Source organism: Rutilus rutilus (genome assembly GCF_951802725.1).
Source record: "Rutilus rutilus genome assembly, chromosome: 11".
In the NCBI taxonomy this organism is placed as follows: Eukaryota; Metazoa; Chordata; class Actinopteri; order Cypriniformes; family Leuciscidae; genus Rutilus; species Rutilus rutilus.
The window spans coordinates 16,266,222-16,293,030 of record NC_140216.1 but is presented as its reverse complement, the minus strand read 5'-3'; the positions used below and the strand labels follow the sequence as shown (position 1 = coordinate 16,293,030).

Here is a 26,809-nt window from a genome sequence, read left to right as displayed (position 1 = left end):
CAGACATACTGAACGTTGGGCCCAAACTCAAGACCAAAGCCAAGATAATATAAGATAATATGTTAGTCCTTGGTGACTTGGAACAGGCTGAGTTAATGACAGTTAAACATGATAAATGTCATTAACCCCTTTCCTCATGCAGACCATGATTCAGCTCTCACAGCGTGAACCTTACCGTCTCCACGTGGAGCAGACCTTTTCCTTTAAAGTAAATAGACTAGCTGGGTCTGTCTGATGTGTAAGGGTCAGAAAGGTCAAGGCTGAAGATTAGTCACATACTAAAGGTGATGCTATAAATAAGCCTTTGAGGATTCAAACTGGAGCCATTCAGAAGTGCAAAACAGGACCTGTCGCAACAGCTTCACATAAGTTTGGCATTACATTAGAGGAAATGAAAAAATACGTTAACAAACAGGATCCTCATGGAATTCTCTTCAGCATCCTAAGCCGTAAGCGTGACTTTGCACACTTTAGTTATCCAGAGACACACCGCTGCCACTGTGAGCGATTAGTGTGCTTGAAAAACCCACATACGACCTGTCGTGCTGCCTTTGGGGTCTTGGTAAAAACGATTCACTTCCTGAAGAGTTTACCTTCCTTCCAAAATCTGCAGCTCAACGACCGTCTCGTCCTTCTTCAGAACCGCTGGGTGCCTCTTTTCCTCCTGGGACTTGCACAAGAGCACATGACTTTCGAGGTGTGGGACTTCCCTGCTTCCAGCATCCTTAGAAACATACTGATGAACGGTCAGCAGAAATCAGATGACTGTCCGCCCACCCTGGCAGAAGTGGACAAACTTAAGATGTTCCTAAACAAAGTATGGAGTCTGGACCTGAGTCTAAATGAGTATGCGTATCTCAAGGGTGCAATACTGTTCAGTCAAGGTGAGATAAAAAAAAAAAAAAAAAAGGTAAGAGTATGGTTTGCCATCGCTTTTGAAAATGAAGTGTGCTTAATTGTATTGAATGTGCAGGTGTGTACTTTGTATGTTAACAATAGCATTAAAAAAAAAAAAAACCTTGTAGATCATTTAAAATAAAAGGCCGCTTATGTATACTTTCCTGAGTGTTTTTAACACACTTTTAAAAACTAAAACTAAAAAACTTTCATTAAAATACTGCAAACCTACCCTTAAAACTAAGTTTCTCTTTCAAATGTTTATGCATCAGTCTAATCAAATAAGCAAATTTGTGTCATTGACATGATCAATGACACAAATTCAAATTCAACTCGTTTTTGGATTGTAACCACAAAAGGAGTCTTTTGTTTTTAAATGTGAGTTTTATAATTTAATTAGAAGGAATACATATTTAACAGCCCAAATATTAAATATTTAAGGTATCTATCCCAACCAGAAGAGATCTGTCACCATTTACCATAAATGGGCAAGTAAGTGTGACCCATCTGTTCAGCTGGGTTGTTATTGGCCGTGACTTTATCGCAGAACTCGCTGTGATTGGACTATCATTAAACCCATATAAAATGGCACTTCATGTTACAAAGTATGTTTTGGTTTTATTATACATTAACATCATATTAATCCATTCACAGCTGCTGAAGCCACAAAATGAGTGCCAGAGAATCACATTCAGTCACCTATGATACAGAAAACAGATTTGATATTGATTTGAAAGGCCCTTTTAGTCTTTTCAGCTGAAAAAAGAGAAAAGAAAATACCATTATGTATAATATAGGATTATTTAAAGGAAAAAGTACTGATTTACCTTACAAATATTGGATTTTACATTATTAGGCATTAAAAGCATGGTAAGTGTTGTGGTTAATATGCATTTACAACAAATATCACTTTAAAACTAACAATACTGACGTAAAAGCATGGTAAGTTTTGTGGTTAGTGGTTACTGTCCTTTCACCACACCTTTCACAGTAAAACTAAGGCAACTGTGGTAAAAGCATGGTAAGTGTTGTGGTTACTGTGTGTTTACAACAAATATCACATTAAAACTACCAATAATGTGATAAAAGCATGGTAAGTTTTGTGATTACTGTCCTTTACAACACCCATCACAGTAAAACTAAGGTTACTGAGGTTTAAAGCATGTTTTGTGGTTACTGTTCTTTTACGATGGTAAAAGTATTGTAAGAGTTGTGGTTACTGTGCATTTACAATAAGTATCACATTAAAAACTACCAAATAGTGTGGTAAAAGCATGGTAAGTTTTGTGATTACTGTCTTTTTACTACACTTATCACAGTAAAACTAATGTTACTGTGATAAAAGCATGGTAAGTGTTGTTTTTACTGTGCTTCTACTACAATACCACTTTGGAACTAATTGTACTACTTTAAACCTGATATGAATATGATTAACTGATTGAAGGTCTAGGCCTATAGCACGTCATGTGACAGACAGTGTTTAATCACCCTGTTTTGAATTAGAAAGCAATGAAACGCAAAGCCTCCGTGGAGATGACAGATGCAGTGACTGAACATGAGCTAATCTAATATCGACAAACAGAAAATACATTATATCAAACATTATTATGACAGCGTATTTACGACTACTAACATCTGGCACATGTCAATTGATGCCAAATATCGCGATGTGCTCGGAATGAGACTTCAGCGCGATTTCCTACTGATAAAATTCGCGTCTGTTTTTGACGCCACAGGTTTCCCATTGAAAGCAACGGAGTTCAAAATTCGTCACAGAGTGACGCCGAGGGGCGCCTTTGGCGTCTTCATTGTGACGACGGGGGCGCTTGACATCTGGTTGACCAAGTTTTTGATATTACTCATGTGCAGGATGTGAAAGGTCACAAAGCACAGTGAGACCACTACAATGAAGAATGTAAAAGAGCTGTCAAGGAAGACTGAGCATTTTGACAGTGAGGATAAAAATCACATGAATGTGGGACCACCTGCAAACAGCTTCTAAAGAACTGGATGAGACAATTATGTTTGCATGTGAGCCACTTTCATAATTGTGTCAAATCTCGGCTCATTTTGTTCAGTCTCGTTTGGAAAGTCATGTTAACCCTCGTTGTCTGCAGACATTAGTGAAGGTTCTACGGCCACCGTAAGGTTCAGATGATATGCACTTTGTCATTTAAAGCGGCACTGTAACATTTGGCCCTCTAGTCTAGCGGTTAATAAAGTAAACTGAATGAGTCTTGCAGAACATTGTTTTGATTGTGTTTCGGCCCTATGGTTTCGGCTCTGGTCCTCTGCGCAGATGATCGTATTCGAGGTCTACAATTTATCACGGGCGAATGGAAAAATAAATAAAGTTTTTGTTTGTAATTACAACCACACAAATTTTCTCAACAAAGTTTCAGCTTTCAACAAACTTTTCAACGCTGCACAGTGCTCACAACTACGGGTATGACGTGAGACGCACGGGCGAAAGTAAACTAAAATCTATATTCTCAGATTCTTGTGGGGTGCCACAAGGTTCTGTGTTGGGCCCTTTGTTGTTTAATTTGTATATGCTTCCTCTTGGACAGATCATTAATAGTTTTAAAACAATATCTTATCATTTATATGCAGATGACATCCAGTTACTTTTTTCGTTCAAACCTGATAGTCTAGATAAACTGTCAGTTCTACAGGACTGTTTAGTCTCCATTAACAAATGGATGGCAAACAATTTTTTGCAACTTAATAAGGATAAAACTGAATTGATGATCTTTGCTCCTGACAATATTATACCTAAGATTAAGCAGGTTTTGGGGGTTTCAGCCACCTCTGATTGAAATCTGGGTGTCTGCCTGGATAGAGCCATATGTTTTAACAGTCATATAAAGTCTGTAGTTCGCTCATGTTTTTACCATCTTAGGAACATTGCTCAGATTAGATCGGTGGTCTCAAGAAAAGAGATGGAGATGCTTGTTCATGCCTTCATCTCGTCAAGATTGGACTACTGTAATGTTCTGTACACTTGTTTGAATAAGTCTTCTATGCAGCGACTACAAGTTGTACAAAATGCTGCAGCAAGGCTTTTGACTGGTACCAGTAAGTGGTCTCATATAAGACCAGTTCTCAAGGACCTTCATTGGCTTCCAGTTGAATTCAGAGTGCAGTTTAAAATTTTAGTTTTCACTTATAGAGCCCTGCACGGCCAGGCACCTCTCTATATTCAAGATCTTTTACACAAACATTCACCGGGTCGGCTCTTACGGTCTTCTGGTATGGACCTTCTAATTGTCCCTAGAACTCGTCTAAAGACTAAAGGGGACTGTGCCTTTTGTACTGTGGCACCGAGGCTTTGGAACTCACTTCCCTTAGCACTGAGAACTATGGATTCTGTCAATTCTTTTAAAAAACATCTGAAGACGCATCTTTTTGGGCTTGCTTTTATTTGATAGCATTGGTTACTTGTTATTTTATGTTTGTGTAGTTTTTGGTTTTGTGTGTTGTTTTTGTAGATTTATTGTTTGCATGTCTGATCTTTTTAATTAACAGTTTGTAAAGCACTTTGTGACTTTTTGTCTGTGAAAGGTGCTATATAAATAAATTTTACTTACTTACTAAAGACATGGCTGGGAAGATGGATTTTTGCACTCCCGCATTACTCATATTTTTCTGTTTTCTTTTTTATCAAAAAAGTTACATAGCCTATATGGTGTAGCTTCAACATGCATTGATCTGATCACAAGTTAAATTAAACCTTTTATGTTAAATTAAACATTTTGTATTTACATACAGTGCCCCAAGAAAGACGCTTAAAATGTCTGAATATCTTTATATATATGATAGCATAAGGATGATAGCACAATTGTCAAGCAAAACATTTCACAAAAATAAATTTATTACATTTAAAACTATTCAAATTAAAAATAGTTTCAAAGTGAAGATGAGAAGAAAATATATTTTCTTATGAATTACCAATATATATAGGCTAAATATATATTTATTGTATAGGCTTATTGAAAATATACAGAATAATAGGTTATATGCAATATATTGAATACATAAGGAATTACTGCTTTTCATTTATAGAAAAATATGTGATAATATATTTACTTGTATATCATAATGTGTGGAATTCTATATTAAATAACACACTAAATGATTACAGATGTATGTTATGAATTATGGTATTGTTTGTGTATAAATAGCCTAACATATATGTACTTATATGCACATTTATATGGGAACATGCATGTGCAATATATATTTTTCATTATTTTTTAAATTATAATTATGATGAAAATATACATTGTGATATATATTACTTTTTATATTTTTATATACTATCACACATATTTTCATTTATGAAATGTGTAACTATTCAAAACAGTAAAGTTTATGAATATGTGTTCAGCTTTATAATTTATATGTATCAAAATATAGTCATACATGGTCCTTGCATTTATTGTTGTATATTGCTCTGGTTTTCCATTATAAATATATGGAAATATATTATGCAATATATAGATATTTTATTGTATATGATATATATGATATTAATATTATATTTTCCAGTATATTCCTATATATTTTGTTTCATAATGGATAACATTCATAGTGTTCAAAGTGTCATGTTCATAATGTGATGGACTACACCTGTGTTTTTCTCTGGTGTATATAATCTCTAATATAAATACTGTAAAAATTCCTATACTCCTAACTCCTAAACTTTGTGGAAAGCCTTCCCAGATAGGTTGAAGCTGTTATAGCTGCAAAGGGTGGGCCAACTCCATATTAAACCCTACGGATTAAGAATGGGATGTCATTAAAGTTCATGTGCACGTAAAGGCAGGCGTCCCAAAATTGTGTAGCGTGGATTATCTAAATTGTTTCTGGTTCTTAATGTTTGAAATGTGAAAGTGATGACCACTGACTTCCCTCTGTTTCAGATGTTCCTGGCCTGAAGAGTTGGGTAGTAATCGCAGGACTGCAGGAGGAGGCCCAGAGAGCTCTGCACATGCTTATTCTCTGCCATCATCACCCCAGAGATCCCCATACATTCATGGACACGCTGTTTATGGCAAGCACTTTACAGATGGAGGCCCGAAGCCTGGTGACAGAACTGTTTTTCAGACCCATCACTGGCCAGACGGATCTCCAGGAACTCTTCAATGAGATTGTCAACCAATAGAATAATGTAGAATTATATAATTACATAATCTATGGTATACAATCTGGGAGAGTATAACACTTGTGTGTCTTTTTTGCAAGATGTTTTATTAACCTTTATGTTATTTTTTTATATTAAAACCACAAAGTATGTCATATAAAGAGAGTTATTGTTGTTGTTTTTGCCTCTTAAAATCATGTAAAACTAAAATGTGTTTAAAAAATACTTTTATTATTTGTCTCCCCCTATTGGTTTCCCCCTGCATAGCACAAGTTGACGTGCACAGTATGTGGCTGTGTTTGAGATGGAACCTACTATTTGAGAGGGAAAAAAAGCAGCAGAAAAACATGTTTGAATGCCGATCTAATTAAGAGGATACAATTACTTTATCTAGTCTGTCATCAAGGAATTCTGTGCATACAGAACATTTGCATAATTATGTACAGTTTATGAATATATAGTTGTTGTAAAAATAAATAAATTGTAAATAGAATACAATATGTACATAAATAAAAATAGTCATGTAATATGGTGGTATGCTATTCTGTTCATATCTTGTTCTGATTAGAGCACAAATCTTCACACAAAAGTCTGATGGACTGTGATAACATTTAAAATTTGAATCATTTAGCAGACACTTTTATTCAAAGCGACTTACAAATGAGGAGAGCAACAGAAGCAATCAAGCCAACAATAGGCCAACAATATGCAAGTGCTGTGACTAGTCCCAGTTATTTTAGCACAGTACATGTAGCAAGCTTTTAAAAAAATGTTAATAGATATAGAATAGGAAGTGTTAGTGTAGAGAGGTTAGTGTTCAGGGAATAAGGAGGCGGGAACCTGCGAACGTTCAAACACACTTTAATAAATAAACAAACACAAAACGAAAGTTAAAGCAGCAACGCTCGATACTCCTTCGCCTCCTGACGGCCGACGATGGCTCCTCCGCTACGGCCCGGCAGCGAGCTCCCCGTTCCCTTGGTCTGCCTGCCCCTCTCCCCATCATGGCGGATGGCAGCAGGCCTGGCACACGGCGGCAACTTCTCCATCCCCTCATGGATGGCAGCCACCCCACCTCGACCCAGGAGCATGGCGGCGAGCTCTTTGTCCCACATGTTCTTCAAACGCTCCAGCACCACCGCCTCGAGCAGCCACAGGCGGTCACCTCTCCTTCATGCTGCCCGACCTCCTCAGCACCGCAATCCCCCTCAGAAGCGAGGGCTCTCCGACAGCGTGTCCCTCCTTCCTCCCGGGCTTCGGCACCAATGTAGAGAGGATTGTGTTCAGGGAAGAAGGAGGCAGGAACCGGCGAACATTCAAACAAACACACATACCGGTAAACAAAAGATAACGTAAATAGTCCAGGCCTAGTCATCTCTCCTCCTTTTACGTTCCCGGAGCTCGAAGCCGGTGCGACACGCAGGTGATACTAATTAACTCTTGCTCCACCGGCCTCGGACCGTTCCCATGGCTCTTATCACAGTTAGTATTAATGGATCAAGTGTTGACGAAAATATGCGTCTTCAGCACTTTCTTGAAAATGGCTAAAGACTCAGCAGCTTGGGTTGAATTAGGCAGGTCATTCCACCAGCTTGGAACAGGTGATTTTGTGCCTCTTCGGGATGGTACCACAGGGTGCCGTTCACTTACAAGCTCCTGCAGGGCACATAGGTCTGAAGTAATGAGTTTAGGTATAGGGGTGCAGATCCAGTGATTGTTCTGTAGGCAAACATCAGTGCCTTGAATTTGATACGAATGGCAATTGGCAACCAGTGCAATTTTATGAGGAGTATTGTATGTGCAGCATTCTGCTGGTCCAGTCTGGATAGAACAAGAGATTGGACAAGGAGTTGTGTAGCATTCTCTGATGTGAAGGGCCTGATCCTCCTAATGTTGTATAAGGTAAATCTACAGGACCGGGCAGTTGTAGCAATGTGGTCTGTGAAGCTTAAAGGTGAACTAAGTAACTTTTTTTTACCTTAACTGAACAGCTTTGGAGTCATTGGAATGGTTATATTACTTATTTCGGGTTGAATGGTGGTCGTTTCACACCCCCCTGGTGCCCGTGAGCGGAAAAATGAGCGGCCGGCCGCCGCGTCAGGAAGTATCGCGTGATATCAGGTCTTGCGATGTAAACAATTGCTTTACGGCCAAAATAAATCTGCTAAAATGCCGTCATTATTGCGCTCCCTCACGCTGTTCGAACCCGAATGAAGAAGACGTTTTAAAGAATATCCCATCTGCTTTGATGTCGTTGATCTGCTAGCCTCTGGTGTCTGAGAATCACCAACGAGTTTTTACAACAGTGTTGTCAAATATCTATTCCGAAGCTGTGGGGGGAGCTCTAGAGAGAAACCTGCGAGCAAAAAGCGAGAATACAGTGAAGAAATCCCGAAGTTACTGAATGCAGCTTTAACTGATTGACAATCACAACTCCAAGGGTCCTTGCTGTCCTTGATGGAGTTATGGTTGGTGAATCTAGCTGAATGGAGAAGTTGTGGTGTAGTGTTGGGTTGGCTGAGACCACAAACAGCTCTGTCTTCGCAAGGTTTAGTTGAAGGTGGTGGTCCTTCATCCCATAGATATCATATATAAAGGCTAGATGTCTCGTGCGCGCTGCTGGCCAATGGAGGTCGACGTCCGCACGTGGCGGCCATCTTGCCACAGTGCGCTCGCTCACTGTTTAATGGTGCAAATACTTTAAAATAACCATAACTTTCTCAATTTTCTACCGATTTTCAAACGGTTTGGTTTGTTATAAACGTCAGAGATGTAGTTATGAGACTACATTCATACACTGCATACATATGAAAAATTATAACATACATGTTCAAGCATTCGGAATTATAGCCACGTTAATAACGTTTGTAAGAAACCAAACCGTTTGTAAATCCGTCAATATTTCAGCGAGATATGAGGATTTGTGTGCATGTTGATCATTCACCTTAATGCACAGAGCACTGAGACAAGATGGCCGAACGGTGATACCGGAAGTGACTGCGCCATAAGACATCTAGCGTTTATATATGATATCTATGCTTCATCCAGCAAGAAATGTCTGTCAGGCAGGCCGAGATGCGAGCACCTACCGACGTATTGTCTGGCTGGAATGAGAGGTAGAGTTGAAAATTACACATTGTAATTACAAGTTCTACAAGCAGGTAAAGGCTTTTTTTTTCAGTTCAGAATCGTTACGGATGACATGGAGTGAACGCACCTTCAGGCTACGTCAGAAAGCTGAAAAATTGTTCCTTCGGAGGACCATTCCAAGGTAGGAAAGCATCAAGGCATGTCCAAAACCTATGTTAGCTCCACTTCCTGTCTCCTGAGATACCTTCATCTGATCAATTTTTAAAGGCTGCATGTGTATCCTTCGCTGCCTTTAATATTCCGCAGTCCTGTGCGTTCCATTCCGTGAATGTTGAGCTTAAAAATATACATGGCATCTGAATGTTGTGGTTCATGGTCAGTTTTAGAGTAAATGTACTTTTTTAACCAACGTTTTCCACTTTTGAAATCATTTCTATTGAGAAATGAATATTGTAGTAAGTAAATATTTGCTTGGTTTGCTTCACCAAAGCTCTCTCTCTTTTGGTGTAGATCATTAGGTGGTGTAGATCAGTTTCAGCAGGTACCTTTATGCACAAACACTGCCTGCAAAGTCATTGCCTGATAAGGGCAGCGAGGCAAAAAGTCAGCCGCCTATAAGCTTTCAGATGCAGTCTCAAAGCATAATTCCAAGTCTGAGGAAGTGAACAGCTGTAGATTGTCACGTGTTGTCATCTCGCAATTACGGTTATTACGACATGGTGTGAACACAGAAGAACTCATTTCTCCATTACATTATGTGGTGTGGTATATTTAGAATGATTTTTAGAGCTATATCTTTATCGTCCTTAGTGTGAACAGGCTTTTGGCTTTGGAAAATGTGCAAAATGACTCAGTGCAGCACCTCCTCTCTATTTAGCACTAATATGAAGGAAGTGTTTTTATTTCCCATCCATGACAAGAGCTTGTCAAACCTGTTGTGTTTGTTTGCTGTTAGCAGAGCTCTGTTTTATATGAGGAGACATAAATCATATCTTCAGGCTTATAGTACTGCACAAACACACCTTAATTCAACTAATTCAAATGTTCATTACTTCTTATATTATTCATGTACATCATTTTTCTCAGATATGTGTATAAATACACACAAAAAGCATGATGTCTCAGTATTGAACCTGCACTATCAGGTATAAGCTTCAGTAGTTTCGATGGTAGCTAAACCATAGATGAGTCATAAAACATCAACAAGAACATCCTGGATATAAGTATGTTCGACAAACACTCAAATGACCCTGTTTTCCCCTGCCAGACTCCAAAAACCCCTGGAGGAGGCTTCATTAAACAAGGGTGGGTTGTTGTGAAACTGATACAGCAGCGACAGTATTCAAGGCAAATACACTTGGTGTTATAAGGAAATAAGTCCAAGCCAATAAGATTATAACTAATCACGTCTGGACTTATTTGATATTGAGCCAATGACAGAACAGAATCAAACACAATCATTTATAAATGATTGACTTTGTGCTTGTTTCACATAAGACATAATTAAATTACAACCACATAACCAAGACTGTGCTCTATACACGCAGATCCGTAACCCACACCGACTACAGGGTTATTTAAGGTCACGTGGCTGTGGTTTATGGGCCGCTTGATGGAGGTTAAGAGTCAAGAAAGCGAATGGATTTTCTTGAAAGCGCTATAGACTCTGCTGTGGTCTCCATGGGTTAGATGTTTAGGCTACCAATGATTAGTGCGCAAAACAAAGGAAAATTGTGACTACAAATGTCAATAACATAAGTACAATAGTTAGTATGAAATCAGTCATGATGAAAAATATATCCTTATAATGCTTTTGCAAATAATACAACAGCATATCTCGCAGCTGGCTTTGCATCTTACGATAAATTCTTAGACAAACACTTTGGTATATCAAACAAGGTGGATGACGTATTAAAATAACTCTTCCGTCACACTGACTGATAGTTCAAATATGCATTGTCTATTTGTCTTAATGCAGTAAACCCCTTTAAAACATTTTTCCATTTATAACTAAATGCCTGAAGGGTTCATGAATACTAATCCAATTGATCACAGGCAAGCGTGTTTCCTAAATATCAAAACATGACACTTTTACTGCCATTTAACCTTAAGGCAGAAACTGAAAGTCTAATAAATCAAAAAGTGATTCAGTAAATATGCAATGTATGCCAAATGTGATACAAAGAACCAGTTTCAAGTTTTTGCTGAAGCACTATTCCTCTGCCCTTTATCCTTAAGCAAATATCACTTTCTGCTTCACAATTTCCTGGTAGGCTACTCTCTGGGGGTTTTATGGTTTCAGTATATGAAGCGTGCTGTATAGCAGCTTAAAGGCCATTGCACATTGAGTCCGAAATTCGCATCCGAAATTTTCGCACGTTAAAAAATAAATACGACCTCACGTTATGTCAATCACGCTTGCACACTGCCTCCGAAACTTTCGTCCGTCAAAAAAAGGATTCGAATCAGGTTCGATTTTCTGCGTTTTTCACGTCCGTAGCAAGCATTTTGAATGGTGTTTTGACAATTTAGAGCCACCGAATCACGAATATTCACGAATACGAAAAAACGCATGCGAACATTTCGGACTCAGTGTGCAAGGACCTTAACTCAAGCATTTCCAAACTGAATGTGATATTGTGTCCTATAAACCATAGTTGAAATGAGTCCTGGCACTGTAACAGCACATGTTGACATGTTTCCGGCATGCATAAGGGATTTATTTTTATTTGCATACTTTACATGCATTACAGTAGTATGCGAGTACAGCTGATTTCTGTGTTGAACACAGTGCATTTACTCAATTCTGATGTCAGCTGTCTTCACTGAAGGCACATGCAAGTGCAAAATATTTTAATTTAGTTAGCGTACAATTTTTACCACGTTTTTGAGCAAAATAAGCATCCTATGAACCATGAAATCAATTTCTTATAAAATCCATGTTCACCAAGCAACAAAGATTTTTTTAAATGATCATCACTAAAGCAACCCTTAAGGGTCTTACATAAGAGAATGATTTTTCCTAACAAATAACTCTTGCAACAGTGACATTCACATTAAGATATACATTGAATTTAAACAAGTAACCAATGGGCTTTATGCACAGCTGCACCACTTCCTGAACTTCAGGCAGGTCCTTTGTTTCCTGTCTGCTTTTATTGGACAAACTGATTAATCCAGGTGTGCCTGACCACCTGGATTAATCAGTTGGTCCAATAATGGCAGACAGGAAACAAAGGACCTGCCTGAAGTTCAGGAAGTGGTGCAGCTGTGCATAAAGCCCATTAAATGCTATCCTAGACTTCGCGTACTTCAACATTCATTCATTCCGGCTCAAAGCATTTTGTTTGGTACAACAAACTTCACAAAGTCAAACCTTCACTGAAGAGCCAACATTTGACTAATACATTCCTCAACTTAACAAATAAGCAATAGTTCACTATTTATAAAAAAAAAAAAAAAAAAAAAAACATCTTTATTTATTAAACCTCATGTTGCTGCACACCCTTCCTTTCTTCAGTGCACCACGAAAGGTGAATTTTTGAAGAATATTCTGGCCAATCTTTGGGGACTCAGGACTCGTTCCCTATATTACAAGTCTTCAAAAGCCATTTTTTCTTGTATGTGTATCATTAACGGCATTGTTTTTTGATGTGTTTCATGTAAAAAGGAAAACTGGCATGAGGGTGAATAAATTATGACCAAATTACTCTTTAACTAACTCTTTAAAAGGCAGAACTGAGTGGAGAGTTAAATCATGCTACAGTATATGCCCAACTGCTGGCTATAAAGAGGTCAGATTGTTTTCTGTTCTTCATTCTCAGGAAGTCAAGCAAATTCATTTGTTGGCTTATGTTTTCTGGACAGCAACATTGAGATACTTCACACATCCATCACAAGAGAACAAAGAACTAAAATGTGAAGTAGAAGCATAAATACAACTACCTCTTCATATATGTTAATATAAAACTGCCCATGAAATCACAATTTTCAGGGGTATACTTCTAAAATCATCAACTGACTCCAAGCCAGAGGACATATTCTTCACAGAGATGAAGTATTCAATGTTTAAGGACGTTTGGAAATAAAAAAGATGTATGATCTGAAGGAAAACTCTCACGCCCGTATGCTGCTGGGTAGTAAAGGAGTGTCCGATGTCATCGGCACACCAGTTTCCTGGAAACTCGGAGAGAATGCTGTTTGGAAAGAGAGAGAGAGAGAGAGAGAGAGAGAGAGAGAGAGAGAGAGATATTCAAATTAAAGCAAATAAACATGCAATTTGATCTACTCTCTCCATGAGAAATAGAATTTTCATTGATCTACCATAAAAGAATACTATAACTTTCCAAACCCGAAATATCCACTCCATTGGGGAAACACACACACACACACACACACACTGCATAAATGGCTTGTTCAGAACTAAATTCTAAATTGTTGTGGCAAGGTAATGTAGAGAAAACAGGATAGAAGACAGGATTTGTGCACAAAATGTATTCTCATTGCTTCATAAAATTACGGTTGACCCACTGTAATCACATGGACTATTTTATCAAAGTCTTTACTACCTTTCTGGGCCTTAAAGAGGTTATGACGTTACTGTCTGTAGAGGGGTCAGAGAGCTTTCGGATTTCATCAAAAATTTCTTAATTTGTGTTCAGAAGATGAATGAAGGTCTTACGAGTTTGGAAACGACATCAGGGTGAGTAATTAATGGCAGAATTTTCATTTTTGGGTGAACTAACTACAGTTTACCAAACCTTGTGCTGTTCCTAGCAGTGTCTCTCAGCCACTGCTCTGCATATTGTTTTATTAATCTGTTTATTTTATGATTCTTTCAGGATCGAAGGATGGAGCAGTTATGAACTTGTATTGAATATGCACTTATAATTTAGATAAATGTTCACTGAAGTGTACTTAAAGAAAGTACATTTTCATTTAAGTAAGGGATAATGTACATATCCAGCCGGTGGTTCTCTCAAAATAACACCTGACAGGATGATGAGGACCCCGACACGAAGCAGAGGGGTCTTGATCAGCCTGAAGGGGGTTCTAACCCACCGGCTACTAGGTAAATAATTAGACACGAAATATTGATCTGAGTTGAAATATTTTATGAGGTCTTTAAACGCAAAGCTTCCACGGAGAGAGCAGTTGCTATGGCGGCAAGTTCAAACTAGACGGACATTTAAGAGATACGACATACAGTCATTCATATCACTTATTACACAGCATTTCGCCACATAAATAATTATTGGGGATAAGATATATTGATTTCAGATTAAACTTGTTTTAAAATCGTACCTGTTTGTATTTCATAATCCAATAGTGTACAAAATAACAGTCACAAAATGGCAGCAGCTTCGTTTGTATGAAACAAGAGAGAGCAAGTACATGATACTGGATGGCATAATTACATAACTGTACACAAAATATTGATTCGACTGAGTTTTAATATTTTATTAGCTCACCAAACGCAAAAAACGTTCCTAGCAAGCGTATAGCGCTGCTGACTTCAGTAACCCGGATGAGCCTGTGTTATCTGTTTTCAGCAGTTGTTATCTGGGAATAACATACCACTGGATGGCACTATTGACCAATCAGAATCAAGTATTCCACAGAGCAGTGTAATAATTGTAAATAACATGCAATTGAGTGTCCAAAAACATTGGTCACACTTAAGTATATTATTTCTTTGTGTATTATTTACTTAATAATAAGTACTCTTTTAAAAAAAATTGGTAAAGTGTACTGAATGGCTGACCTGACAGAAAACCCAAAGCCTTTGAACAAGCTAGCTTACATCTCATTGCATTTGCATCTCATTTCACATGTGAGGAGGATATTTACATAGCCTTAAAAAACTAAAACAACAAAAGCAAAACAAAAAAACAGCCAGTTTATTTTTTGAAGGGGACTGTGATTATGTGGATTATAAGTGTCTGGCAAAAAAGAAAAGAAAAGAAAAGAAAAACAGCTAAGTGAAACAGAGGGAAAAAAATGATACAATTTAAATGATAAACTACGACATGGCCCTGCTGGCAGAAAACATAAATTCTTAAGTAATAAATGTGTGCTCTTAGAACGACATGCTAAAGTTATTATATTCTCAATTTCATGTTCCCACAAATGTTTATATAATGGCATAAAGGCAAAAAATCCAGCTATTGCTTGCCAATAATTCAGAGCATGAAAACAACATCAAGCAAAGTGAGAGGGAGGGGTAAACCACCACTGATGAGGAAAAGAGAGACATTCAAATTCAGAGGAGTGTAACCGATCAGATGGCTTCCAGACAAGAGAGCATTGTTTGTGACAATGTGGTTGGTTACATCACAAACCCCTCAAACTCTCTCCACACACAACTCTCTCCTTCTCCCAGAGCTGATGCAGGCTCTCAACAGCCTTTAATTCAGGCAGGGCTATGCTAACACACAGAACCAGCTTGAGCTGCTAGCTAACTAAATTAGCATGAGGTTAAGCCAAGGTCTTTGCTTAGTTTTATGCAAAACAAATTGTGGGTGAATCTCATGAAAGTCCAGGTCACATTGCTCCCCAAAATCAAAAGAAACTGTAATGTGCTGTAATGTAATGTACTACTGTAATGTGAAAAAAAAAAACATAATAACATAATTCATTATTAACACTGTAATGTACACTACCTTTCAAAAGTTTGGGGTTGGTAAGATTTTTATTTTTTTTTGTAAGTTTTTAATTGAAGTTGTTCATTCTCAACAAGGATGCATTTATTTGATAATAAAAAGTAATATTATGAAATATCATGCAATTTAACATAAAAGTTTTCTATGTGAATATATTTTACAATGACATGTATTCCTGTGATGGCAAAACTGAATTTTCAGCATCATTACTCCAATCTTTAGTTTCATATAATCCTTCAGAAATTATTATAATAGGCTGATTTGCTGCTCAGGAAACATTTCCTATTATTATCAATGTTGAAAACAGTTGTGCTGCTTAATATTTTAAGTCACTCTTTATTAATTGAATGCATCCTTGCTAAATAAACGTATTAATATCTTTAAAAAAACCATAGCAACAACAACTTTTGAACAGTACTGTATTATTGCAATATCAATACTTAAATTGCATTTATACATCATATGGATTTAGGCTGACTTTAAAACTGATTTTGGGGTGAAATGCATTCTAGAGATATTTTCGCATTGCCGTAATCAGGTTTTTGTGTTGGGAAAAGTCTGTGTAAACAGTTCATAAAATCAAATTCACTACTCACACTGGTTACTGTTGTTGCGTAACTTCCTGGCTTCTATGTCATCGGACCTCTCCATGGAAATCTGCAACTCTAAAGAGAGAATGAAATGGTTTATTTACTTAAGTCGGCACGAAACGGAAGTTGCAATAGTCTTTTCTTCCCTATTATGATGTATATCTGAGTGAAACAGCTTATTTTATCCATCAGGAATTGATTGGATCGCTATGGTTTGCTATAGCTGTGATCTCATGTGAGTGACATGTTGTCCCGCACCAGTAAACATGAGAGAAGAGATCATTATTATTTTGATTAAAGATTACGAGGGCACAATAATAATAAAAAATAAATAATGATGTGCATGGATAAATCATTTATAATTCATGGTGACTGAGAATGAGACGGCGTATATTTCTCAAAGTTCAGGACTAGACATTGAGCAAACGAAAGAGAAATGTTGTTGCCACTCACTTCCATCACTCATGGAACTGATGCTGCTCTTTTGGCTGTTCTTTTTGCTGTTCCAGGTGTCATTGCCGCTGTCCCGCTGCAGCTCCTGTGGACGAATTTGCGGCTTCTTTTTACTCTTGCGTGTACTGATGCGAACAATTTCTCGCACCAGCCTGCACTCGGCCTCCTTCTCCTCCATGTTGTGTTCCTGCACGATATCCGAGATCAGCTGACTGATCTCCCTGGAACGCCGCAGGAACATGGAGTCTGTGGTGCACTTGGCCAGCTCGTTGATCTCAAACTCAGAGAAGACTTCCATAAGCTTCCGGGTGATGAGTGTGTCCACATCTTCTGTCTCGTTGCCATTGATAAAGTCATCTGCCCGTGAGCTACTGAAGTAGACTGGACTGTCCATCTCTAATTTAGAAGTGGAAAACGACACACACTCCTCATCTTCTTCAATGACGGATGTGTCCACCTTGACACCACCAATAAAGATGTCAGGATAGAAGCCATTCTCAACCTGTGGAGGACTTGACAGGTTCTCCACTGGCGCGTTAGCAGCTGAGCTTTCGCTCGAAATGAGACAAGGCAAGCGCCGACATACGCGGTACAATCCACAAGTCAACACGCTACAAAAAAGCTTCCTGCAGCTACCCACGGACGCACAAGGTCCGCACATACACGTCCCTGAAACGGGCTCTTCTTTGGCAGGGAGAAAGCTTACTGTCTCCGGCCCAGTCGTATTGCCATTAGCATCCTTGTTGACTTTGTGCCTCACTCCAATATGCTGGATCTCAACCTCCACGGGGTCGACAGATCGTTCTCGGTATGGCCCTTCATCAATGGGACCACTGGTCCAGGACGGGGTGCTCTCCATAGGGACAACACTCGGCCCAGACCGTCCTCTGGTGGCTACTTTTTGCAGTTACCTGATGCTGGACTGTGGCCTCAGGGTCTGTTAAAGAAAAAGACACATAATGGGAGAAAACTGGGAGGGGGAAGAAGGTTTTACCTTACACTTTCAGTCAGTCTCATTAACAAAACTGCATCATACTGTCCCAAATTTCCTTTAGAAATGTAAACCAACCAGTTTAAAAGCTGTTTTGTGTTTGCTTTCTTGACTGTTGTTGTCATTGTTAATAAGATAGTGAAAGTAAAACATTCACCTCAACACCATCAACATAGAATCTAAGTTTTCTTAGTGTCACCTAAAGCCTTATGAAAGTGAAAAAATTACCATATAAAGTAAAAAAATATATATTTTAAAAACATGCAAGTTTATTGTAGACTACAGATTTTTGTTCCACTTCTGGAACAATTAAACTTTTAAAAGCAGTCTTAGTCTAAGTAAATATTGAAATCATAATTATTTCCAACTTAAATATAATACAGATTTAGATCACAGCAGATTAGACAATTGAATCTTTGTGATGCAGAGTAAATTACATCGATGCACTTTAATATTAATATCCAGGCCGCCATTGATTATTTACAAATTCCGAAAAGATACAAAGTTCACACTGTCCCCAAACAAACATGCCGCATTTTTCTTTAAAAATTCAATCAAATGAACGATACGAGGTTTTAGGAACTAACTAGTATACGGTGTAAATTACTTCAACAACGTCAGAACATCTTAAGGAGTAATATTAACAATACAAACTTTGTTAGTTTACTCACACCATATGGGGGAAATGTCGAAGTCTGACGAGATTCTTCCGGAAGTCCGGAGAGCTCAAAAAGGTTACTCGACTTAGATTTCACTATTTCTCCACAAATATACTGCCGGTGTTCATTCAGTCGTCCTCAAACTGTATTAAAAAGAGCAAAAAGTGAAGGAGAATGATTTGACCGGAATGCTCGTCGTACCTGCTTCTATAAACACAGGCAGATCTCGCAGGCTACCTGATTCTACAGGTACATCAGGACATGGACACTAGTGACGTAATTTGAAAAGTCTAACCCATTGTTTCACGGACTATAAATTAGATCAGAAGTCGTTTGCAACCAAGTGTACACGTATATTTGTATAAAACAAAGTTTTAACCTTCGATATATTTTGAATTGGATGGTTAATCTACATTTTATGATGAGGTAAGAACGCAGCGCTGAGATTTTTTTAACCAACAGATGGCGTCAATGCTCCTCTACAGCGGAGTGGGTTAACTTTCTCCTTCCGAAGTAGGACTAGTAGGTAATTTAGGAGTATATGGGCCATTCTACAGAATTGGTGCAAACTGCTGTCCCTCATCCAAAAAACACATTTGAAAAGCATTTAATTATTAAAATCTTAGATGTTTACTAAGATCCTTCAATTATCTATTGAAACCAGCAATAATATTTAAGATATCAGTAAGCTTTATATATATAAAATCATAATTGATGGGCTACTTTCAATTAGGAGGTGGCTGTCCCAAACCCTAACCCCTAAATTTCAACTTGTGAAAATGATATTGAAAAAATTTTTGCAAATTTTTCCATTCTTGTTTTAAAAAAAATATTTTTGTTTTTTAAAAAAAAATGAAGTTAAAAAAAATATTTATTTTATTTTTTATTTTTAAATCATGAAACTTTATCAAAAAAAACATGTCCCGCATTTTCATGTCACTACCAAAACAGTGAATGTTGTAGTCCATTGGCTGAGACTGATTTTAACCACACTCCTACATTTTTGATCAGGAAATATTCCTGTGTCCCTCTCTCTCATGTGCTATATGGTGAGTAGATTGATCCCATCATTTTGAGGTAAATGTGTTCTAAAGTCTAAAAATCGGTGTGTAACTTTAAGGAATGTCACTACCAAACTCATTTTTTCTGCTATTGAGAATTTTTTTTTGGATGTTATTCCATAAAATTTAGTTGTTATATGTGTTCAACTGTTCTGACCAGTGATTGCTAACCATGTGCTGATTAGCATCTTCGAGCTAGGCTCAAAAGTATCTAAAATTGTCACTACCAAAACAGTCACAACCGAAACATTTTCTTGAAGTTTCGGTTGTGACATTGTTTTGGTAGTGACAAAAGGGAACACATAATCCTTTATTTGGAGGAATAAACTACATTTTAGTACAGTTATGCAAATAATTACTACTGTAGTATGTTTTAGTAGTGTTTTAGTATGCAAGATTCTGTTAAAATTCTGTAATGTAATGAGGTTACAATTACTTAAGGTTGCAGTCCATGATACTAGCTTAGGTGTAAGGTTGTTGTCAGTAATGTTAATTTATATGATTAACTTGACAGGGAGAATGACATAAAACACCAACATGCCTAAAAAAAATATAAAAACTACAACAGAGAGACAGAGAGAATACAAACAAAGGTTGAGGGAAGACCCAGTGAAGTACGATGAATACTTAAGGAAAGAAAGAGAAAGAAATAAGAAACGAAGGGAAGAAGGAAAGTTGAAGAGTATCAGTGAATTATCTGACAGGGAGCAAAGAGATGTCAGAAAAGCATGGAGGAAAAGACACAGGATGATGGTGAAAAGACAAAAAGAGGTGGAGACATTTTGCAGGGCTTCCACACCACCTAGCACTTCCAGTGAGGGTGATCAGACACCAGTACACACACACACACACACACACACACACACACACACACACACACACACACACACACACACAGTTCAGTGGTTCTGGAGATTTATCTGAATGAGGAAAATTATTCTGAAATTAATGTTTTATGTACACACACACACACACACACACACACACACACAGTTAAGTGGTTCTGGAGATTTATCTGAATGACTCATAAACAAAATGTTGAAAATGTGCAAATAAAACAAAGTGGTTCTGAGTCTACATTGTAAGTTGTTGTTTTTTTGGGAAGAAAAATCTAGGAGCATACCTCTTCTCACTTGCACCTCAAGACCCAAAGTATAGAATAGCTCTAGGTGTTCTTATAAGATATTTACTGTCAGATGTGTGTCTGCTATATGTACTGACTGCATATGTGCATCATAGTTATTTATTTATATTAACATAAAATGTGGACAGTCTGATTCAGCCATGGCAAACTAATTATTGTGGTCACTACCAAAACATTACTGTCACTACCAAAAATGTGCAGTCACTACCGTAACATGGGATGTTTTGTCAAAAATAAAGTATATTGAATTATCAACTAAGATGTTATGATAGTGTTTGGTTCAATGCATATTCAAACTAATGAATCCTTAACTTTGAAATCAGTACGATAAACTTTATGCCTTCTACAAAGAAAGATTGGGTTCAAAATACAACAAATCTCATAAATCACACTTAAAATATTATTAAAATTATAATCTTTATTGATTTCACCAGTAAAAATATTTTTTAAAAATAGAAAAAATATATATTTATAAGGTAGATGTAAACAAAATCTTAATAGGTCATTATAAGCCTTCTTAATAAATTATTTAATATTGTGTTTCGGTAGTGACAAATTTGGGGAGAAGGAAAATATTCCAGCATTTTCTGAAAATACAATATGAGAATTAACTGCACAATTACTAGAAAAGCGTACCTTGGATATTATACAATTTGCATACATGCAAAATTTGTGGGAAAAAACAAAAAAATTTCAAGATGTTTCCAACTCTGACTTTGCACCAATTCTGTAGAATGGCCCATATAGCTACAGGCCTATCTGCAGTCAATATCACCACACCAAACTCTTTACTTGCATTTCTGCGGTAGCTAGAGCTTCATGACAGCAAGACATTAAACAGCAAGAACATAGCGACCAATTTCTTCCATTCATTGTTATACAAGTAGCCTGTCTTAGTCTGACAGACAAGTATTCAACTCCAAACATGCCTATTCATTTATGAAGTCAAATGTCACATTTACATATAACATTTGAGAGGATTTGGAAAGCATTAAACAGATTTTGTGGGTTTAAAGTTTTTATTTTAATAAATGTACGGTCTTCGAAAAGGTGGTGAATCAAGAGTCATAAATTGCCAAGACAGTTTCCGGTGTCCACATTTTCTATGATCACTGAACAGCAACACACTGGATCAGTCCGAGCATCCTAGTCCTTGCAGAGACCAGACCCTGATGACTGACAGCCTCAAACACACACCTAATCAAGGCTGCAAGAATTTGAAAAACCATTAATGTTGACAGTCGCGAATCATGCAAGGATGGTATTAAAAAAAAAAAAAAAAGAAGGTTTTCACAGGCTTCAATGCTGTAGGCCATGTTCAAAAAGGTATAGGCTACTAAATTGCTGCTGTATGCATTTTCTACACAGATTTTCTGTAGGCTACACGAATACCCCAAGACCTACTACAGCTGCCCAAAAGTATTGTATTTTAGCATGCCATGTGGAATACTGTATATTGTATCAATATTGCTGTGGTATTGAGGTGTGAAATTTCAAATACAACTGGACTAAATTGAAATTGTGACAGTTTAACTAAATTGTGACATCCATCTGTAAAGTTGTGAAAATGTAGCATTCAGCCGTTTGAACTCTTCATCGCATTATACAGTTACACAACTTTTTTTTTTAAATAGTGGTCATATGGTATACTGCATTTATGAAGTAAACTACAATCATATTCTGAACATAGCCACAAACATCCTGAATTACAATTAGGAAATGAGACTGCCCACTACATAGAGCAAAGACCGATTGCTGGGATGCTGTAAACGCTGAAATAACCATCCCACTTTTGGACTACAGTATTGCTTGCAGAGTGCAGATCATTTCCTAGTAAACACCAAAACAGACAGACAGAAGCAATTGTACTCACTTTATGACAGACATAAAAAACTGCTTCTAGATGGACAGGTTGACATCCTGGAAGATGACTAGGCCCTATTGACCAAGACCTGCAGGGCTATTTTGGGTCACCTCACATTTAGGAGCTGTGGAATCCAGCCTGTTAACTTGAGGCTGGTTTTGTTCAGCTGTTGCAGAAGGAACAATGTTATTTTCTGACTGAAAAACACACTTCAAACATGCAATGAGATTATGATTACGGTGCACTTTGGAGCAAACCTTGTCTGTAGTTGCCGGACAGTGTTGGGAAAATCCTTTGGATGGAACCTTGGCCAAACTCACTTGGAATGGCAATAATATGCCTAGTGTAATCTGTATTTCCTTGAGATACAGCGAATTGGCTCTGGACTCCTTTGGAACCATATTGAGGAGCTGAAGAACCAATAGGCTTATGTACATTTTGACCTGGCCTCTGGTCCAGGGAAAATGGAGGCAAGGAACTTTGTAAAGCACCACTGCTAACGCTACCAGAAGCCCATTGGTTCTGAAAATTACCAAAGCTGCTTGTGGATGGTTTATTAAGCCTAACACGGACTGTCTTGATCTCACTAGCTCCAGCAATATTGGGGTTAGTGGCACTGAATCTGAATTCACTTCTAGAAGGTTTTGAGGGCCTAGAATTTGGGTTGTATGAGGTCCCCTTCACAGAAGAGAAGGAAAAGCTAGGATGAACTTTGGGTTTATTGGATTCTGGTCTACTTTGAACAATCGTAGGATCCTGCATTATCCTGATGGCTCCAGAACTGGCAACTGAGGGCTTGGCTACATGTTGAGCCCGACTTTGAGAGGGGTACATGAGCTTATGGTTTTGACTAGGCCGACCATTGAAATTGTAGGTCTGCTGGAATTTGGGGAGAGTAGCTTCATAGTGAGGTGGTAACTTGTTCTCAGTGCCCAAGAAAGTGCTCATAGAAACATCACCAGAGCTGGCAATTGAAGATGAATCAACATTGTCTCTACAGTCATTTTTGGAAGGTTTTCTTAGCTCAGGGCTGGGACTGTATTGAGTACCACTCATTGAGTAGTGAAGAGGTTCATTACATGACTTGCCCTGACTACTGGCAGTTAAATCTTTAGAGGTCTGAATGGCCTGATTGGGGTCAACATGACTGGGAACAGAATCTAGACGCCCACTATAGGCCCCATGACCTTGAGCTCTTCCTCCACCCTGAACTACAGAGACTGGCCCTGAGCTAACAACTGAAGACTTGACCTTACTGTACTCAATTCCACTACTAGAGGGTTTTCTTGGATTTGTACTTGAATACACAGGTGTTCCCTTCAGCAATGGGCCATAACTGCTACTGGCTGTTTGGACTTTGTTAGTACTTTGGCTCCCCCTAGATGAAGTATGCTGATGGGACACCTGACTTGACCTAGAAGTTAATCCATGATTTGGGTCTGTAATAACTTCAGAGTTGAACTCATGGCCAAATGCATTTTTAGGAGCATTCACTACAAAGAGCCTGCTAGATCCAGATGTTCTAGTATAACTAGATTCACCTCTAGAGGGTTTTAAGGGCTTAGGTTCAGGTACTTTTGGGGTTCTCATCAAGGTGGACCCACCCTGATATAAAGAAGCAAGCCGGCCACTAGGCTGTATATTTTTGAAGGCATCAGTAGCTGTACGAGAGCCACGTTGAACAGAGGGTTGTCCAAAACCTGACATGTCATATTTTGAAACAGAAGCAGAAGCCTTAACGTTAGTATTTTCTTGATTGTCACTTTTAGCTGGAGTCTGACAATCTTTTGAATCAGATTTTATATTTGAGCCTGCAACTGATCTCCCTTTATGATAGGTATAACTTCCACGGGCACCTTGATGATGGGGCAGGTGAACAGAACTGTAGGCAGGGTCATGTTGACTTCCCATTTGTTTCACCTCAGGGACAATCACTGGGAAAGTACAAGTTGAAACTCTTTGCACATTAGCAGTTGGCATGCCCCCTGTTGAAACAAATAAAAAGTACACAAACAGCATAAGACTGCAATGTTTCAGATAAATATCAGAAAAGTGTTAGGCCTACCTTCATAATTCCCCAAACAGGTTACACAAGCAGGAAACAAGGCAAAAAGAATTCTGAAAAAAAAAGAAAAAAGCAAGTCAACCATTTGGTAGAGCAATGTACAGGTTCAGTCAGCTTCAGACCCCCCCCAAAAAAAACTTAATTTCAGTCAATTTAGAGCTCACCTTAAGCAGAGTCTAGAACCCATTGTTAAATAAGGCACCACCAGACTAAGTAACCAGCAACTTCTGTTACAATCCCCTCACCTATAGCTTTTGACAAAAGCTCAAAAGGAATCTCTTATACACCCCACTCCTTACCTTCAGCCAATCAGCAATCAAGATACCTGCAAGTTGCAGCTGTTAACAATAATCACATCACTTGAATGATATGAATGATCATATCTCTGTTTTGACTATGCCTGCCAACTAAAAGAATATGATAATAATAATAATAATAATAATAAATTAAAATGAATTACAACTATTTTCAAAATGTTTTGACAGGTAACAAAAAACATAAATTTATCTGCTATTTATAGATTTTATATGTTTGAAAAAAATATTTTCTAGACGGTGTGATGAATATATATTTTCTAAAGTGCTGCACATACTCATCTGACCATAATTAGTTTTTCATCACTATGAGCTCACATCAATAAAATACAATGCCTTGCCTTTTCCATGTGCTGAACTTGGTAAAGAAAGCAAAGTTGATATCATTTATCATATTTATATGGACTACTAGCATTTTGTGTTAAAGTTCAGACTGCACAATATTCATTGTGTATAATGTACAGTAATGGCCAGGCTCCACATCCACTATATTTTGAAGCGAGTGCTTTCGAAGAAGAACCTTCTAATGCATCAAGCTGAAGTTCTGACATGTGTTCGCAGTATGAGGTTTCATACCTTAAGGAGGTATGAAAGCCATTAATGCAGTCTAATACATAGCCTTCCCTCATGCCCACACGCATACACGAACCACTCTGACAATTTCCCATTCCCACCAGTGCACATTTGATAGATAGGGATCATTACTGTCATTCCTGCAGTCAGCAGGAAGGAGAAGCATTCGTCTCCTGATACCAGGTACTTTAAGAGGTGAGGAGATCTGTCACACCGTCCTACTTTTCCTTGGCATGTCATTTCATCCTTTACATTGTCTCTCATTTATTCCTCCAGCCAGGGGTGAAGAGGGAATGTTGGAACTGAGTAATTTCCTATATATTAACAGAATCCCACGAGCTCTTCACCTGCCATTATTGATAGCGATGCGACTGTGTGACCTTTACATGGAGCTGTGATTAAGAGTCAAGTTTACGATAAAATGTATGAAGATAACTTGGTGACTATTAATATATAGCACTTTCTGCTTTCTGTAGAAAGGAATTGATGAAATAAATGCCTGATTCCTGTTAAGCTCTGTTTAGAAACAAATGAAAAAGGACACGCAGGGTGCATCATTGCTAGCATCATCAGAAATCATTACAGTGGCACAAATAAAGTGACTCATATGGAAACAATGAATAGAAATGAAAAAGGTTTTTATTCAACTGCAATGAGCCTCATTAATCAGAAAACATGTATCCAGGAAAACACACTCTATCCATCCTGCTTTGAATCCTTTGTTTTATCTGGCACTTATGAGGACATTTTTGAGAATAAGTTCCAGTAATGGCCAGCCACACTTGGCAAATTCCATCGTCAGCAGATTCTCCTTAGCAAGCAGTGACATACAGGAGAGAATGTCCCATTGTGTGGTGTAGTGTGAATCTATTCATCATCGGACACTCAAGGATTCTCATTATAAAACTTGGACTAGATATTGTATTTCCCATCTTACATTCTGCACCACCACCACTATACAGATCTAAATTTTAAACAATTTAATCTTTAATCTAATCTTACTAAAACATGTTTAGGTCATATGTCACCCTAATAAATCGTACTAAACATTTTTTTTCTCCATTTCATTACCAAATATATCAGTTTTATTTATTTTTCTCATCATTCACTTTTGAGATTTTCACTAAATTATCACAGTAAGAGATACTGTAATAGACTGTAACCTATAGTAGGGGACTGGGGATGGTTGTAACATGTTTGACATTTCTGTCTGCATCTTGGAGTTCTTTTAAAGGTATAGCGGAGGATTTTTTACTTCCGGGTGGATCACCTATACTATTGGTCCTCCTAATTGTCAATC

General features: G+C 37.8%; 3 protein-coding genes across 3 annotated transcripts; 1 reads left to right on the top strand and 2 right to left on the bottom strand.

Annotated features, from left to right (window-relative positions):
* The first annotated feature begins 341 nt into the window (after positions 1 to 341).
* nr0b2b (nuclear receptor subfamily 0, group B, member 2b) lies at positions 342 to 6,399 on the top strand. The gene is made up of 2 exons (XM_084422745.1): positions 342 to 884; positions 5,823 to 6,399. Exons 1-2 carry the CDS (start codon positions 392 to 394, stop codon positions 6,062 to 6,064), a joined length of 735 nt encoding a protein of 244 aa, XP_084278871.1. The 5' UTR covers positions 342 to 391; the 3' UTR covers positions 6,065 to 6,399.
* A 5,426-nt stretch (positions 6,400 to 11,825) lies between these two features.
* On the bottom strand, positions 11,826 to 18,631 carry kdf1b (keratinocyte differentiation factor 1b). The gene is made up of 5 exons (XM_084423451.1): positions 18,501 to 18,631; positions 16,839 to 17,775; positions 16,392 to 16,460; positions 12,637 to 13,329; positions 11,826 to 12,247 (listed from the first exon to the last, which is right to left on the bottom strand). The coding sequence occupies exons 2-4, from the start codon at positions 17,695 to 17,697 to the stop codon at positions 13,250 to 13,252; spliced, it is 1,008 nt and encodes a 335-aa protein (XP_084279577.1). The 5' UTR covers positions 17,698 to 17,775; positions 18,501 to 18,631; the 3' UTR covers positions 11,826 to 12,247; positions 12,637 to 13,249.
* Positions 18,632 to 18,926: 295 nt separating this feature from the next.
* LOC311299691 (uncharacterized protein) lies at positions 18,927 to 24,877 on the bottom strand. The gene is made up of 6 exons (XM_084423450.1): positions 24,787 to 24,877; positions 24,623 to 24,675; positions 22,815 to 24,542; positions 22,567 to 22,723; positions 21,445 to 21,900; positions 18,927 to 19,039 (listed from the first exon to the last, which is right to left on the bottom strand). Exons 1-4 carry the CDS (start codon positions 24,807 to 24,809, stop codon positions 22,632 to 22,634), a joined length of 1,896 nt encoding a protein of 631 aa, XP_084279576.1. The 5' UTR covers positions 24,810 to 24,877; the 3' UTR covers positions 18,927 to 19,039; positions 21,445 to 21,900; positions 22,567 to 22,631.
* Between the last annotated feature and the right edge of the window lie 1,932 nt (positions 24,878 to 26,809).

What these genes read in the sequence shown, in the direction of transcription:
- kdf1b (XM_084423451.1), bottom strand. Translation starts at nt 17,697, where the DNA reads ATGGAGAGCACCCCGTCCTGGACCAGTGGTCCCATTGATGAAGGGCCA. An exon ending in CAGTTCCATGAGTGATGGAA is followed by an intron (nt 16,461 to 16,838) that starts GTGAGTGGCAAC and finishes TTCTCTCTTTAG; the next exon opens with AGTTGCAGATTTCCATGGAG. An exon ending in ACGCAACAACAGTAACCAGT is followed by an intron (nt 13,330 to 16,391) that starts GTGAGTAGTGAA and finishes CTTTCCAAACAG; the next exon opens with CATTCTCTCCGAGTTTCCAG.
- LOC311299691 (XM_084423450.1), bottom strand. Translation starts at nt 24,809, where the DNA reads ATGGGTTCTAGACTCTGCTTAAG. An exon ending in GGTTCTAGACTCTGCTTAAG is followed by an intron (nt 24,676 to 24,786) that starts GTGAGCTCTAAA and finishes TTTTTTTTTCAG; the next exon opens with AATTCTTTTTGCCTTGTTTC. An exon ending in GTCCGGCAACTACAGACAAG is followed by an intron (nt 22,724 to 22,814) that starts GTTTGCTCCAAA and finishes CTTCTGCAACAG; the next exon opens with CTGAACAAAACCAGCCTCAA.
- nr0b2b (XM_084422745.1), top strand. Translation starts at nt 392, where the DNA reads ATGAAAAAATACGTTAACAAACAGGATCCTCATGGAATTCTCTTCAGC. An exon ending in TGCAATACTGTTCAGTCAAG is followed by an intron (nt 885 to 5,822) that starts GTGAGATAAAAA and finishes CCTCTGTTTCAG; the next exon opens with ATGTTCCTGGCCTGAAGAGT.